The sequence below is a fragment of the Thunnus albacares genome, chromosome 19 (genome assembly GCF_914725855.1).
Source record: "Thunnus albacares chromosome 19, fThuAlb1.1, whole genome shotgun sequence".
Classification (NCBI taxonomy): domain Eukaryota; kingdom Metazoa; phylum Chordata; class Actinopteri; order Scombriformes; family Scombridae; genus Thunnus; species Thunnus albacares.
Genome location: NC_058124.1, coordinates 19,440,638 through 19,458,093, shown reverse-complemented (window position 1 = coordinate 19,458,093; position 17,456 = coordinate 19,440,638). Strand labels below are relative to the sequence as shown.

General features: G+C 40.2%; 1 protein-coding gene across 1 annotated transcript; it reads left to right on the top strand.

Moving 5' to 3' along the window:
• The first annotated feature begins 119 nt into the window (after nt 1–119).
• Nucleotides 120–17,368, top strand: skiv2l (SKI2 homolog, superkiller viralicidic activity 2-like). The gene is made up of 29 exons (XM_044335201.1): nt 120–220; nt 601–719; nt 1,758–1,879; nt 2,576–2,693; nt 2,906–3,020; nt 3,148–3,222; nt 3,349–3,402; nt 3,495–3,658; nt 4,252–4,419; nt 4,615–4,760; nt 5,288–5,434; nt 5,529–5,613; nt 5,719–5,825; nt 5,990–6,136; nt 6,254–6,350; nt 6,485–6,697; nt 7,512–7,622; nt 7,850–7,961; nt 8,095–8,213; nt 9,515–9,646; nt 9,976–10,113; nt 10,206–10,310; nt 11,756–11,891; nt 12,084–12,210; nt 12,701–12,911; nt 13,786–13,896; nt 14,535–14,753; nt 15,262–15,402; nt 16,827–17,368. The coding sequence occupies exons 1-29, from the start codon at nt 208–210 to the stop codon at nt 17,025–17,027; spliced, it is 3,753 nt and encodes a 1,250-aa protein (XP_044191136.1). The 5' UTR covers nt 120–207; the 3' UTR covers nt 17,028–17,368.
• The last annotated feature ends 88 nt before the right edge of the window (nt 17,369–17,456 follow it).

Genomic DNA, 17,456 nt, shown 5'->3' with positions numbered 1-17,456 from the left:
ATGCCGCCGTAATACAAAAATGAATTATATATTTTAGGCTGCGGTATTAAAAACAGGTGCCGTGTTAACAGTTTAAACGCACTTTTATCCTTTTTGTTGCCTTTAGCTTAGCTTACTAGCCACTTCCGCTTGTCACATCTAGCAACTTCCGGGGCGACAACTAGTTAGTGGCAACAACTTTTAGCTCCCAGCTGCGAGAAGGGAGACATGGACAGAATAAGTAAGTTGCATGTTTTTTAAATGTCAAGCCAACGCCTTAAAAGCATAATAATTTTTAAAGACGTTGTATCTTGCTAACATGCATCGCTGGTGTAGCTTAATGTGTTATTATGATGATGAAGGTGATGATGATGTGGCTAAAAGGGCGAGCTCGCTGTCAATCAGTGCTCCATTCAGCTGCCTCATGCCCATAGATTTAGTATTAAGCTAATTACTGACCTACCAAGGCTCTAATAATGTCTGTTCAGTCTTTCTTGAACACATGATAATAATTAAAAGGGTTAAATTAATTTAGCATTTGCATCTTCTTGGTTGCACCCTTCATGTATGTGGAGCCTTATTGTGTTGGTTTGGCCCATTCATGCTCTCTCCTCTCTGCAGATGTGCCCCCTCCGGGCCCCATGGACCTTTCACTGTCCCTGCTGGAGATGGGATGCTCTGGCAGATTTGAACTCATCACGCATCCCCTCCCCGGTCAGCCTTTAGCTCCACAGAGTACGGTCAGTATGAAGCAGGAATACAGACTATACATCCAGGGCTGTGTGCATGTTTATCTGGTCTGTCTCAGCAGTGTAATCTTAATCCACAGAAGAATTTGCCACAGTTCTTTTCTGGATTTAGGCGCTTCAGTTGCTTCTATCTCTTCATCTAATCCCAGACTGCCTCCATGAAGTTGAGATCAGGGCTCTGTAGGGGCCAAACCATCTACTGCAGGACTCTAAGAATCTAAACATCTAAAGTGACTAATACATTGGCACAGTACTGTGTATCCTTAAGAGAAAAACATGAAACATTCTCATGCAAATGCTGCCAACACTTGCAAAAGAAATAGCATTCAATTATAAATCGAACTGCAATTATAAATCGATTAGTCATTCAACAGAAAATTAATCGGCAAATATTTCATTAAACAAATAATCATTTAAGTCATTTTTTTTAAGCAAAAATGCCAAAAATTTGCTGGTTTCAGCTTCTCAAATGTGATGATTTAATGCTTTTCTTCATCATACATGATGGTAAACTAAATATCATTGGGGTTTAGACTGTTAGACATAACAAGGACATTTTCTGATTTTTTTTATGCATATAAATTGAAAACTTAGGTTTAAGTGGGATGTATTAACATTTATTTATTTGATATTTGGTGGTGAGGCTACCCTTTGTTTACAGTTTGTTCACAGATTGTGCCTATACTGTTGGGTAGTTTTAAATGTCATTGTGATATTCATATTTTTATCACATCTTTTTCCAGATCAGATTAGAAAAGTGACACTTTTTCACACATTTGTTTAGTTGCACTGTCTAACTCTTAATAGTCACTTTTTGAATTCTTTTATTATATTATTTTTCTGGTATTTTGCTTTTAGCAGATAGTCGGCAGTAGAGATCGAAAAGAAACTTGAGGGGGGAGGGAGAGAGGAGTATTACAGTACATGTGATTCAACCTGGCATGTCGCTGTTACATTGTTTGTGTTTTTGACTGCTAACTCATGGAGATTCCTCCAGTTGAATATCTGATCTCATCTTTCTCTCCGCAGCTCCCCCATGGGCTGCCCCCCACCAGCCTGAACCTGGAGACAGAAGTGGAGAAACAGTTTTTACGGGACCCTGCCTGGCTTCCTATACATGACACAGACTTTGCCTTTCAGAAGTTTCTCAAGTATGTATTCCTATAGACAATCATACCACTGACTGTTTAAATAGTAAACAGTATTTTTTAAAATATTCACCAATATTTTCTTGAGAGGGGGTACAAGTTGCTTATACTTGGTATGAAGCACAATTTAATGTGCATGTATTGTCATTCTACATGTATAATTGATTTTTGTACTCATTGTATAAAACAATACAAAAAACATATTTTTTTTAACCAAATGCAGATAATTAATGTCGGCAGATATATCATGTGGTTTCTGTATATAAATGTTTGTTAAATAGAAAATGATAAAATAAAAATTATCTTTTTTATTGTTTTGTTTTTGTATTTTTCAAATGGGTAGTCTATTTCAAAACAACATAAAGAACAACATGATAATTAGTGAATAACTTTCAAGTTTTACAACTAAAATTTTATCATTTAATCACTAATAATTAAACTCCTCATCTAATGTAATTATGAAAGTGGAGGAAAAACACAAACATTATTAGCTGCAAGACCAAAACAACAGATAATTAAAAATACGTTGTCTGGTGTTTAAAACAACAAATTACTTAATTAGCAGCAATCCAGATGAGATAAATTCATCAAGATTTTCAAATTATTTTCAAATCATTCAATTTGTTTCATAAGAATACTTAATAACTACATACTTTATGTCTGAATAAGATATAATAGTTGTGTTGTCGTCTCCTCCAGAGTGACTCAGAGAGATATTAATGTCGACTCTCTGCTTAAGTGCGCTCCGTCTCCGCTCCACTCTGAGCTCTCCGTCATCAGAGATCCAACCACAGGGATGCTGCTGGACTTCACAGAGGTAACTCACATAAACAGCATCCTACTCTCCAACCGTACTGTTATCACTTTCATTTTTTTTTACAAAGCATAATGTAATCCAGTTTTAAAAATCATCCCCAACTGAGAAGATGCTGAGGTATAACTCCTCTGGGCCAATGCAGTATCTATTTAAACCAGTTAAAAGTTTATTCAGATGTATTTGGGTCTTTTTCTTCTTTAATTCACCTTTAGGTGCTATTGGAGAACACTGGTCTCTCAGCGAAGAACTCGCTGTCATTGCAACGACAACCCGGACCTCCTTCAGAGAGCCTTCGAGGAAGCAACACCAACTACCCCTTCCAGCCAGGTGAGATAGATTCATTCACAAAATTTCCACTTTGAGTTGATAAAGTGAGGAGGTTTCCCTTCATCCTTATTATTTTGCAATGTATTGGTTGTAATCTATGATCTTATTTACCTCCGCCACTTCACAGGAGGTATGGAGGAACTTACTCTGGACCAAATCAAGAAGAAATCTGAGCTGGAGGAGGACATAGACTTTGAGAATGGTGATTTTTTTTTTTTTTTTTTTTTTTTTTTTTTTTAAATTTGAATTTGGTTCGCAGCTTTGTAAAATAATGGTGAGACTTCTGCAGTTATTTCAGCTCTTTATGGTTGTTATTTTTCCCCCACAGATTTACTCAGAGTCCCTCCTGGATTTAAAGCGGGGATGGACTTCGCTGACAAAGGTTTGTCTGGATATCTTGTCAGTTTGCTTATAGGGATTAAAATTACAAATTACTATTTCATTCATTTCTGGGTTTTTTTTTTCAATTTCAAGATGCCAAAACGGCAAAGGCAGAGGTCAACCTCATGTCCCTCCTGTCCACATTTGATGGCATCCCTGACTTGCAACCTGAGACGGAGGCGAAGGAGGAAGGCAAAGGAAGTGAGGAAGCTCCTAAACTACCCAGAACAAACAGCCTTGAAGACCTGGGCATCAAGGTACCACATTTACTTTTTAATAACTGACATGCATTTCTTCACCCATGATAATTAGTTAGCTGTTAATGGTTTAATTTCTTTTCAGATTTTAAATGTATCAATATGGTGTCACTGTAGAAATGAAGCAAATTGCAAGTCAATTTATGTTTAGCTTTTGAGCTTACATTTAACTATTTTGAAAAGAGATCTGGATACATGGAGGTGTTGTAGAATTTTGTGTCCATTAAATGCACGTTTTGTCAAGCTAACTGTGATGAGTTTGTTCATAAACGTGATATTAAGTCATAAATTCATCAAAGAGAAAAAATGAGATGAAAATACAGTCCATAAAATACACTGTACATAGGCAGGAAGTGTTTATTGCTGGGATTCACAGATGGACATTTAACATATGAAGAAGAAATTTGTTTATGACAGATATTCAACTTGTAGTGAATTCTGTATAGATACATCAGATGGTTAATTTTTGCAAACTAAATTCAATCACATTCTTCCGGCCATACCTTTTTATAAAACCTAAACTCCAAGTATGCTGTTGCCTCTGGCCAAACATGAGCTGGATTGAAATCTGGTTTCTATTTTTCCACTTTCAGGATGCTGTGTCATCCTCCTCTCCCCCAGAGAAGGGAAAAAATGAGAAATCAAAGCCAGAGGAGAAGCCAGTGGAGAAGCCAGTGGAGAATAAGAAATGGGCCATCCCTGTTGACATAACTTCACCCTGCGATGATTTCTACAAACGCATCCCCAACCCTGCTTTCAAGGTACATATAGTTTTCTAATGTCTTTTTGTGCCTCTGTTTGTTCCATTTGTCCCAAATTTATTAAAAAAAGTCATTTGGTCTCTCCTGTTTTATTGGTTGTTTCCGTGTATATGTAAATATATATGTGAGTCGTGGCACTTTCTGTCCTGGCTAAGCATCTGGTAATAACTCCTCTGTTTCCCTCCTCTGCTCCAGTGGCCGTTTGAGCTGGATGTTTTCCAGAAACAGGCTGTGCTGCGGCTGGAAGCACATGAGTCTGTGTTCGTAGCTGCGCACACGTCAGCTGGCAAAACAGTGGTGGCCGAATATGCCATCGCCCTCTCACAGAAACACATGACAAGGTGTGTATATACTGCTACGACTGAATTAAAGCCACTATGTGCAGACTTTGATGTGATAGTAGCTCCTTTTAAATCCTGATTGCATACTGTTTCTTTTGTTTGTTTGTTTGTTGAAAAATGAGACAGTCCAGTGACAACTCGTTCAGTCGACCTGTTACTTTCAGTTTTTGACACCACCACTGGGGGGCACCAAAGTCAGAAATTTTCAAACCCTACACATAGTGGCTTTAAATGATCACACTTTTATTTATAGTAGTGTTTTAAACGTGACCTCATATATGCTATATATATATATATTAGAATATATATGTAGATATCTCAGGGTTTTTTTTCTTTATTTCTTTTTTTTTGAATATATTTTTTTTAATGTTTTAAAGACAAAAGCAATACTTAAGACAAACATACAAGACACAGTCATGACTTTGTCTATTTTGAGGATCTAAGATATCTTACTAATACTTGTTTCATGTACTTTTTGTATATCCAAATCATAATCTGACTCTCTTTGCGCTCGTGTCTTCTGATAGGACCATCTACACCTCCCCTATAAAGGCCTTGTCTAATCAGAAGTTCAGAGACTTTAAGAACACTTTCGGGGACGTTGGACTCTTGACGGGCGACGTCCAGCTCAGTCCTGAATCTTCATGCCTCATCATGACCACTGAGATCCTCAGGTACTCGGGCTGTTTGTTACAAATATTAGAGTCATGTTGCTTTATTTTAACCAAAAAAGTTTCTAGATTTCTTGCTCTCGCTTGCCTCTCTCAGGTCTATGCTTTACAACGGCTCAGAGGTCATCAGAGACTTGGAGTGGGTGATCTTCGACGAGGTTCACTACATCAACGATGCCGAGGTCAGGAACCTGCTTTCCGTATCCTTCATTTATCAGATTTCATGTTATAATAATCAAGAACGACCATTTTCCTCTCCTCTCTTACCTTTCCTTTTGTTTCCTCAGAGAGGCGTTGTGTGGGAGGAGGTTTTGATTATGCTTCCCGATCATGTCAGCATCATTCTCCTGAGCGCCACAGTGCCAAACGCCCTGGAGTTTAGCGAGTGGATCGGGTAGGTGCTCCACACTTGACAACTTGTCAAGCAACAGTAAAGCTTACGATCATTTTTTAATGAAACATACACAAAACTGATTAAAAAAACGAGGCACAAGATCCTAATATCAATTGCGTTTTTGAACATTTCCCTCTCTCCCCTCTCCCAACTTTCATCCCCAGTCGCATTAAGAAGAGGCATATTTATGTGATCAGCACACTGAAGAGACCTGTGCCTTTGGAGCATCATCTGTACACTGGAAACAGCACTAAGACTCAGAAAGAGATGTTCCTGCTGGTGGATCCTACGGGCAATTTCCTCACTAAAGGGTACAACTTTTTTCTCATTTCTCAAGGTTAAAAGGAACAGATGGTTCACTTGATTATTGTTGTTTTAGTCACACGGAAAGCTGTTTCCTCATAAGGCGAGTTGTGTTTGTTGCTCAGGTACTATGCAGCTATTGATGCCAAGAAGGAGCGCACCAGTAAACACGCCCAAACTTTTGGCACGAAAAACACTTCCCATAACACCACAGCTAGTCAGGTATTTCTCCTCCCTTCCTTTCTCTAACAGACTCTAAAGCTACCCATAATATGCTTTATTAATTAGTTTTTTGTAATTTATTCATTGTTTTTGTCCCTCCATACTCTCATCCCTCTCCGTATTTTGCCCTCCAGGACCGAGCGGTGTGGCTCAGCCTACTGCACTTCCTGTCCCAGCGGCAGCAGACCCCCGTGGTCGCGTTCACCTTCTCTCGGACGCGCTGTGACGACAACGCCCGCTCGCTGGAGTCCATGGACATGACCACCTCCATAGAGAAGGCGGAGATCCACTCGTTCTTCCAGAAGAGCCTGAGTCGCCTGCGAGGAGGAGACAGACAGCTGCCTCAGGTAAAGAGCGCACAATGTATGGATGATCATTTCTTTTTAATGTTTCTGTTTAATTATTGTTTTGTACAGACAGCTACCTTAGGTATAGCATGTTATTCACAAAGGAAGAGATAAGAAATGATTCTCTATTTGCTGCACTGGGCAATTTATGTGTTGTTGGCTACAAACAGTAACTAAAAACTCTAAGAAACCTCGCCAGTCTGTGGGTCTGCCCTCAGTCCCCAAACTTATGGTCTAAAACACTTAAATGCACTTTCACCACCTGAAAAACACACAGTATACTCGATGCACACCTATCCAGAGCTAAGTGTATCTCCCAGTTTCTGTGTTTTCTTTTTTCTTTTTTTTTCACGGTTAAACAGAATCTAATTTGGGCAAATGGAGCATCTGTGTGATAGAAATCTTAATCCATGGCATATTTGTTATACCTTTCTGAACAAGATTATAAAGTGCAAACAGAGACACATGTTAAACAATCTATGTTAAAGCACAGCAAGGATTTGTACAACAGTAGCTAATATGAGCACTGAAAACATGCACAAAGTAAAAATACATAAAAACACACAAGAAAAAAAAACTTTTTTCTGTATAAACCCAATTTTACTTGCTGCTCTAAATTGTTGCTGCTGGTTTAACACAAGTTTCCTTATAATTTCATAATTGGAACAGATTTGATGCTCTTCTGTCATGCTTATTTACTTTGTGATCAGGGCTGACAGGTATATGTATGTAGATTTGACCTTTTTAAATGTTGTATTAACAATAAAAATCAACCATAACATGTGATATTAACACTTAAAAATGTCACGTTTAGATCCTGACAATGAGGGACCTGTTGAAGAGAGGAATAGCGGTCCATCACAGCGGGATCCTGCCGATACTGAAGGAGGTCATTGAGATGCTCTTCTCACGAGGTCTCGTAAAGGTGAGTTAGACTGGTTCAGCAGGGTGAAGAGAAGATATTACACGTATTTATGAGCACTTGATAGCCCTAGATGAACTGCACTTTTTTTTTTTTTATAATTCTGTGGCATCAAATCATAAATATATGCCAAAATGACCAAACGTGTCCAAATGCTACCTCAAAAAAATCTGCAAATACATGTTGCCCTTTAAAACTGTCCTTCTACATCCTGTCATCGTTTTTTCCAGGTGCTGTTTGCCACTGAGACATTTGCAATGGGAGTAAACATGCCTGCCAGGACCGTGGTGTTCGACAGCATCAGGAAACACGACGGGACCGGCTTTAGAAATCTGCTGCCCGGTACGGTGCTCTCTTTCTTTTCATCTGAACCAGCATTCATTATGCTCTTTCATCTCCGAGGATGAATGGGAGTTGGGGGGAAAAACAACAGAATTTTAATATCTCTTTTTATATTTTGACCTGTGCTTTTCAGGTGAGTATATTCAGATGGCGGGAAGAGCAGGCAGGAGAGGTCTGGACGCCACCGGCACCGTCATTATTCTCTGCAAAGCGGGCGTTCACGACATGTCGGATCTGCATGTCATGATGCTGGTGAGGCTCTCCATATTTGCCACCAGGGTTTATATATATATACACACATATATATATATATATATATCATTATGTGTGGTATCAAATCTCCTTCTGCAAGTTTCCGATCAACATTTCTTGATATTTATAACCTCTTGAAGCTGATCTCAACCTCTTGTTTATTTTGGCTGTGTTTCATGCTGGGTTATTCATTTAACATTTAATTAAATAGATGAATGGGTAGTTTTAACTCACCTTCCCTCTGTGCCAGTTGTGGAGATCATTGTTTCGATTTTAATCAGTGAGCTCCTGAACAGAAATGAATCTCTGATAGGAGCTTTATCTTCTTGACTTATTATATGTCTTCTTGACTTGTAATATGGTGGCTAGTACTCTATTCTTTCCTAATCGTTTTCAGTGAATGAGCTTGCGTTGCAGATCAGCAGGAAAAGTAATTTTACCGTGAAGGAAAAGTCCAGTGATGTTCTATGTTTTTGTTATTGTCAACAAACCCCTGCTAACAAGTGTTGCCAGTGTAGCCAAAGAAGGATAGAGCTTATTCCTCGGTGTTGTAGACCTTTATTGTTGTCCAGAAACTATTAAAAAACACACCAGTGAGCCACAATGTTGCTAAAAGCTACAGTACCCAGCTGTTTTAGCCTTTTTTTTCTAATATGTGAGCTGTGTTAAAGGATTTACATGTATGTCTTCAGTAGAAACGAATGGGTAACAGAGAGTGTAGGGAAGTTGGAAAGTATTGACAGAACTAACCAACACATTGTGGTTTTGGTTTTCATCATAGGATATGTTGACAATAACAAAAATAGAGAATATCACCAGTCACAGATGTTCTTAAAGTGATCTGTGCATTTATGTATTACACCAGTAAATTGAGAAATTGAAGAAACAAAAGAGAAAAGAGAGGACAATTAACAATTTATATAAATATATATTTTTCCTTTTTTACTCTTTTAGTTATAAATAGTATTATTGACAATTTTATTTAGACAGACAGTTGTTAATTTATTTTATTTCTTGTGCAGATGATGCATGTCACAGAGATTTCAGATTTGTGAGAGCTCTGTTTGTGTGTCTGTGTTTTGTTGATGTTGATTGTTTTGTGTTGTTTGTTTAATCCTTAATTTGAGATTAATCCTCAAATTAACAGCTTCAAATAAATCTGAGAATGAATAAAGTTGTCTGTGGTTTAGTGAGACAAAAGATAGAAAATGGCTTCAGAAAAAGGCTACATATGGGGAAATGTTATCTTTTTTGTACTGACTTTTTCTCTCTTTAATTGACATCCTGTTTGTGTGTTCCAGGGTAAACCCACCATCCTCCAGTCCCAGTTCAGACTGACCTACACTATGATCCTCAATCTGCTGCGTGTGGAGGCCCTCCGTGTGACCGACATGATGAGGAGGAGCTTTTCTGAGAGCCACAGAGACACTCAGGTAACAAACACCTCTCAAGTACACACCAGCACAACAAAATGCTTCATAAACGCAATACCGTACGTGTAAAATTCAGCATAAAAAAAGAGGAAGAAAGAGGAGTGAAGATTAGAAAATGAGGATGTTTTTTTTTTCTTTCCAGGATGTTTCTGTCACAGTTAAAGCTGCTGACTCTTATTGTTCTCTAATCTCTGTTCCTGTCCTCCTCCTCCTCCTCTTCGTTCTTCTCTCTCGCATCTTTCCTGAGTCATGACAGCTGACAAATGTGTTATAAAAGGTTTCCGTTTCCTCCCCTCTTCTTCCTCTTCCTCCTCGTTCTCCCGCTCTAGGCCCAGGAGAAACGGATCAGCCATTTGAAGCAGACGTTGTCCACTCTGCCTCCTCTGGATACAGACGGCCAGCTGTCAGACCTGGTGTCTTACTACCACACCGTGACGGAGCTACGGACCACCACCGAAGCCCTGCAGGTACGCAAACAGACACGATGAAGCACAAACTCGTACAACTTTAATATCCCACTTGTTTTCCTGCATTTCCTGACCGCTGTCTTTTGTTTCAGCGCGCTATGCTCGAGTCTGTCAACGGGCTAAAAGCTCTGTCTGTGGGTCGAGTCGTGGTAGTCAACAATAAGCAGCATCTCAACGCACTGGGAGTTATCCTACAGGTATGTGTGTGTGTGTGTGTGAGTTTTTCATGGTGGCTCGAACAGAAACGACAGATGAATAAACAAACACTCTCTAAACATGACATACTGTACAGAGATCCATCTGAACTGCTTTCTAAAGTCCTGCCAGGTGTAAAAAGATGTGGAAGGCAGACTGATGTGCCGAATATAAATTAGGAATGCGTTTTTTTTTTTGTTTGTTTGTTTGTTTTGATAGGGACATTGCAGTTCTGCATTTCAGCTAAATCCGAGCAAACAGAAGCGCTGATGCTCTGACTTCAGAGATTAGGCATTTGTTTTATTAATTTATTAAACTTTTTTTTTTTAATAAGGTAAGTCCCATTGAAGTTTTTCAAGGGAGATGTTGCCAAGACAGCAGCATAAAAAGTTGCAGACAAAAGCAACAAAATCAGGCAACAGATAAAACAATACTAAAAAAAAAACAGATAACAATACTAAGAAGGATATAATAAGCTAATAACTCATGTCCATATGTAGGCTTTTCTTAGAATATATAAATATATAGATATTAACAATATGGAGGTGATGAGATGAATTTAATAAACTTAATAATAATAATAATAATAATAATAATGAACTTTATTTATATGGCACCTTTCATACAAACAATGCGGCTCAAAGTTCTTCACATCGTTGTATATGCAGTACATATATAAAACACATTTAAAATTAAAATATTGGCAAACACAGCATTAAAATACAATAAAATAAGGTAGAAATTTATAGAATGTAATAGACATAAATAATATACCTTCAGCTTAAGATTTACGGATTTAAACACACTTGACTAAGTTACCCAACATATATATGAGGAGATGGGTGAAAACAGGATGTGACAACGTGTTTAGGACAGAAAATGTGCCCAATGTGAAACTTATTTCAGTTACTGGGCACTAGTTAAACAGTTAGGCAGCGATACAGACTCATGAAGCTGATATTATCTGCACGATAAAATGTCAGGGATGATTAAAAAGCAATTACAAGTCTCCAAAAATAAGAAAACAGGAAATTGTAGTAAAATCATGTTAATTACTTTATTAGACGCCCAGTATGCCCAGTGCTTGGGGTCACAGGGGGCTGGAACCTTTCCCAGCATACACTTGGCAAAAGGAAATGTACAATCTGGACAGGTCAGCAGTCTGTTACAGAGCTCACACACCCAGCCAAAATCATTCAAACCTGCAGGCAATCTCACCTAAACCGCATGTGTTTGTGCTTTGGGAGGAAACTGGAGCACCAGAACGAAACCAACACACGGGGTTAACGTGCAAACTCCACACAGAAAGGAAATGTAGGGTCACTATGCTTTAAGCCACCATGTAGCTAAAGACATTGTATCTGTGTGAACATTGTAGGCCTGTTCCTACATCAGTCATCATATCTATACATCTGACATCCTATCTCCCGTTTCGTCTCTGTGCCAGGTGTCCAATGACGCTGTGAATCGCACCTTCACGGCTCTCATCATCTGTGACAAAGGCAACGAGGAAGGGGAAGGAAAGGGCGACGACAACGCCGCTTTCCCTCACCTCTACAACACGGCTCTCTTCATACCTGAAGGTTGGTCGAAGGACGAGCTGACAAAGACACTTTGGTTTCCTCTCGTTAACGCTCTGAATCGTCTTTCCAACCTCCGGTTTTCATGAGCGCCGCACGTTCTCTAAAACCTCCCACACACATTTGCATTTTTGTGATTTTTTCTTGATGCTTTTACAGAGCAGTAAAATGAGCTTTTTTCTTTTTTTGCATCAGGTCCTTGCAGCCACACGGTGCAGAAGCTGAAGCTACAGGACATCACTGCCATCACAGTGAAAACCCTCAAAGTGATTCCCGACAGGATCATCGACAACTACAACAAGAGGCAACAGCCACGATTCAGGTGTGTGTAACAGCATGTTTGATGTCTCTCTTTAGCAAAATGAAATGTCTAATTGTCCCCTCTGTATTAAAACCAAGAAATATGGTACTCTGTGAGGGCCATTTTATGTAATTATTCTTTTAATTGAGACAAATCTAGTATCTCCATTTACAGTATTTTCCCTTTTTATGTGTCCTTCTTTCCAGCCTCGTAAAAGCCAAAGTAGTGACATGAAATATGTGTTTTATCTAGTCTGTATATAAAAACACTTGAACTGTTTATATTTGTTTGACAAAAAATCTTAACCCAAGGTCCATTTACTAGCATTTTTGGGGGGATTTCTATGACATCTCATGGTCTTCTTCAAAGTAAAGAGTTTGCTCACTTAGTTGTTGTTGTAGTTGTCGTCACATGACCTAAAGAATGGAAGTCATCATGTGATAACAGGTGGTTGTCTTTGGTTTATTCGACATTTCTTATTCACCTTCCATCACCCTCTCTCGTCCTCCAGGCATGACCCTCCCGGCCAGGCCATCTCCACGGCAACCCAGGAGCTCCTGCGATTGGCCGAGGCCAACCCCAGCGGGATAGGGACCCTTGACCCCGTGAACGATCTCCAGCTGAAGAGCGTCGACGTGGTCGAAGACTCCATGCGGCTCCGTGTGCTGCGGGACAGCCTCCGAGATTTCAACTGCATCCACTCGCCGACTTTCGCGGAGCAGGTTTGTGTGTGTGTGTGTGTGTGTGTGTGTGTGTGTGTGTGTGTGTGTGTGTGTTTGCATGTCTTGATGCGTTTAATCACCGAGGCGGTCCTTGAAGAAAGCGCTCTTTTCAAGTTGAACGATGAGGCGAGTGTTTTATTTCATTGTTTTGCCAGCTAATTAGCATCATACCCTTTAATAAGACACTTACTTGCAATTGGCCTCCTTTTGACGCCGTTTCTCATTTGTCCCTTTTCATTCCTTTAATCTTCCATCATTTCTCTTCGTGCCTCTAATTTCACAATAACGACATCAAACTTCACCACAAGATTTCTGCTTTTTGTGTCGTGTATCCTGTCTTCCCGGTGGCCTGTCGAGGAGATAAGATGCGAGAATCGGAGTCGGCGGCCGTGTCTATAATTACCCATATAGGCTCATAGAGTCAGCTCATCACTGTCTCACAGGCACAGCGTGTCATTTGAGCCATCTCACCTGCACACACACACACACACACACACAAGCTCTCTCATTACTTTGCAAGATAACAAGCTCTTACTTGCTGTATCATTGTCTCCTCTCATCACTGTAGATTCACACTTCCTTGTGTCTTTATGCAGCATTGTGGGTATTGGGAAGCAGCGGTTAGGGCAGTATGCTCAACAATGCAAGCTGTTAGTGTACAGTAATTGGCCTCGGTGGGTTTATGCAACATTTTCTCCAAGAGACTCCCCTGCGCTGTCAACAAGAGTACAATAGGCAACGTTTTCCTCTCCTCTAAAATGCAGCATTGCTTTTTTGGTTGCCTTGAAATCAGGTCAAGTGCTGCAGTATTGCTTGAGTTAAGTAACCTGTATGTTTGTGTGTGTGTGTGTGTGTGTGTGTGTGTGTGTTTCAGTTTGCTCGAGTTAAGGAGAGGATGAGTGTGCAGGAGGAGCTGGACAAGCTGCTCTTCCTGGTGTCCGACCAGTCTCTGTCTCTGCTGCCTGAATACCACCAGAGGATCAAGGTTTGGATTAGACACTTGACTCGCTGCCCAGACCTGCTTCTGTCGGGGCATTTTGTATTTTTCCGAATAAGGTCACTTTCCAGTCCCACAGAGTTAATTTTAGTACTTTGAAATCACTGACTGGAGTCCTTTCTGTGAGATACTGTTATCCTTTCAGGGTTTTTTTTTGTTTGTTTAAGTCGGACATTTTCAAACGCGGAGGGAGAGATGAGCGGCAGTTTGGCTCAAAAGTCGTCCTCCTTCGAGTTTTTTTTTTTACATTCAGTGTGACTTACACTTACCAGAGATATAAACATTCATAAATATTGATAAATCTGCTTAGAAATCATAGAAAGACAATCTCTGTAAGTGCCTTGACCATATTCTTGTGATAGAAATGTTTGTTTTTGTCTGAGTAAATTTGGCAGAAGGGATATTATATATACACACCTTTCACATAAAGACACTCACAGACATGACGCACACATTTTTATACAGTCAGGTGAGCATGACTTCAGCTTATAAACTTTATTCTCTTAAAGTTTTTATCTCTAACATGCCATTAAAAGTAGTGTTTTCATTGAGTCCAGCCCTAATGAATCATTTGCATGCCGGTGAGTTCAGACTAAAAGGTTTATCTCCCTGCTTGTCGGCCTCAGGTGCTGCAGTCCCTCCAGTACGTCGACAGCAGCGGCGCGGTGCAGCTGAAGGGTCGGGTGGCCTGTCAGATCAGCAGCCACGAGCTGCTGCTGACCGAGCTGCTGTTCGAAAACGTCCTGAGCCCGCTGGCGCCCGAGGAGAGCGCCGCCCTGCTGTCCTGTTTGGTCTTCACACAGAACACGCAGGTGGAGCCGCACATTACCAACACGCTGCAGGAGGTAAGAAGGAAGTGGTCTTTTCATGTAGCACAGAAAGCATGAACATGATTTGTGTGTGTGTGTGTACAGACTTTGCCTCCTCCATGTGTGACTCACACACACACACACACTCACATTGTATTACATCGTACTTGTGCAGATTTGATGCATAACATCGTTCCCCTGCAGAAAAGACAGCAAAGGCACTTCACCTGACTCACCCAAGTCACTTATTAATTCACTCGTCTTTGTCAGATACGTCTTTGCCGTGTCAGTGTGTGTTGTGAACGGCCCCTGATACATGAAAGTGCTTTATGAGGGTTTAAATTAGTGATGACCTGAGGTCTGTATCTGTGGCGACCTGCCGCCCTAAGAGAGCGGTGAAACAGATTTCTTGAACATAAATGACAAACCGCTCGCTGTCTCTCTCTGTGATAGCGCCAAGAGGTGAGAGTTGGATGTGTCTTTCAGGGTTAACTTACTCTTTCCCGTCTTTTCCTTGTCTCTTTTTTCCCCCCTTTTCTTTCAGGGTATCGATCGCGTGCTGTCAGTGGCCAAGCGTATCGGAGAGCTGCAGAGGGAATGTGGGATACCACAGACGGCCGAGGAGTTTGTAGGCCAGTTCAAGTTTGGCCTGACAGAGGTGGTGTACTGCTGGGCCAGAGGCATGGTGAGATTTAACCCTTTGTTGCACTCGATTTTGACAATTACATCTGGCGTTAACATGAGATCTGTATCTGGATGTTTTATCTGAATGAGGAAAAAAAAACGCACTTCTAGCTGGTGTGATTGTACACATTGCTGTCAGAAAGCTATCAAATTGGCCAGATGTCTAAACCACATCTGGAAGATGTTGAGAAGTTATGTGGGCAGAATACAGATACTGATATTATTAATATTGAGTATAAATGTAAAGGTTTTTGATTCAGATAATGTATTAAAGGACCAGTGTGTAAGATTTAGGGCATCTGTTGGCAGAAATGAAATCATAAGTATGTTTTCATTAGTTTTTAATCACCTGAAAATTAGAACCGTTGTGTTTTCGTTACCTTAGAATGAGCCCTTTATATCTATAGAGGGAGCAGGTCCGCCATGTTTCTACAGTAGCCCAGAATGGACAAACCAAACACTGGCTCTAGAGAGGGCCTTTTTGCGTTTTTCAAGGGTTTCGCAGCCACAATAGGTTGTCCTACATGCTTAGAAGGGGGTATCCAGTTGGTTACAATCTGCAAACTCACCACTAGATGTCACTAAATCTTACACACTGGTCCTTTAAGTATTAAGGTGAAGGCTGCAGTTGAGGATTATTTGCGTTGTTCATCTGCCAATGATTGGCTATGTTATTCAGTGAATCGTTTGGTCTATAAACAGACAGAAAATAGAGGAATAACAGTTTCTCAAATCCCAAGCTGACATGTTTAAATTGCCTGTTTTGTCTGACCAACAGTTCAAAACTCAGGGATGATCAGTTAACTATCATAGAAGATAATCATGATCATCAATCATCATAAAAGAGCAAATAGTCAAGTTTGAGAAGCTGGAACCAGAGAATTTTTGCATTTTTGCTTTTAATTTTTTTGTTGTTGTTGTTACTTGTCTGTTAATCAATCAATTTAGTGCTTCAGCTCTAATTAAGATGCAGATTGAATGTTGATATCAGGTGTGAATGGGTTTCAATTTTAGTTTCATCAAAAGAGATTTAATATTTTGGTAATATAAGATAAAAAGTCTGGTTCTTTTGTGCGTAACTTTTCACAATCTCTATCTTAAAATCAAAGTGTTTTAATAATATGGACCAGTCATATATCTTATCACCATACTTATCCGTACAGTATACAGTATGAGATCTCAGTGCTTATCTCATTTAGTTTCTTATCTAATTCTAAAATGGATTATAGTTTAACATCTTTAAGACACATTCAAACAGAATTTGTAATTTCTTCTGGATTTAAGCTACTGAGCTTTCCCTCCTCACCTCCGCAACCCTCCTCTTGCATCACACACACCATCTCACCATGTCATTTCACGCTTTTTTTTTTCTCCTTCTCTCCCCCCCCCCCAAACCCCCCCCTCTTTCGCTTGTCCCTTCACCAGCCTTTCGCAGAGATCGCCCAGCTGACAGACGTCCAGGAGGGCACGGTGGTCCGTTGCATCCAGCGTCTGGACGAGGTGCTGAAGGAGGTGCGGCAGGCTGCGCGCATCGTGGGAGACTCCGTCCTGGGGAGCAAGATGGAGAAGGCCTCCTTGGCCATCCGCAGGGACATCGTCTTCACCGCTTCCCTCTACACCCACTGAGGGAGAGAGAGAGAGAGAGAGGGAGAAAGGGACGCTGGTGAATGTGAGAGAGCATGCCGAGGTGCCTGCAGCCAAGTGTGTCTTTGTGTGAAAGGTGTGAGATGTATGTTGGGGGGGTGGTGGGGACAGAGAGATATTTTATGAGGTTTCTGCTGACAAGTGCTGTATGTGCCTACAAAAAAAAAATATGTTGATGTTTACAAGAAATTCCTGACCATGAAAAAGGGAATCATTTTTAACAAACAGACCAAAGTACTGACTGTCGGAATGAAATCTGGATTGTAATTTATTGTACAGGAATTAAAAAAAAAACAAAAAAAAAACATGATGTGATGTCTTCTTTTTTTGTCAACATTGAATTAAAAGCAGAAGAGATAAAAAGGAAATGTGTGGTTGCCTGCATCATCACTTGGGGGGGTGGGGGGGTTC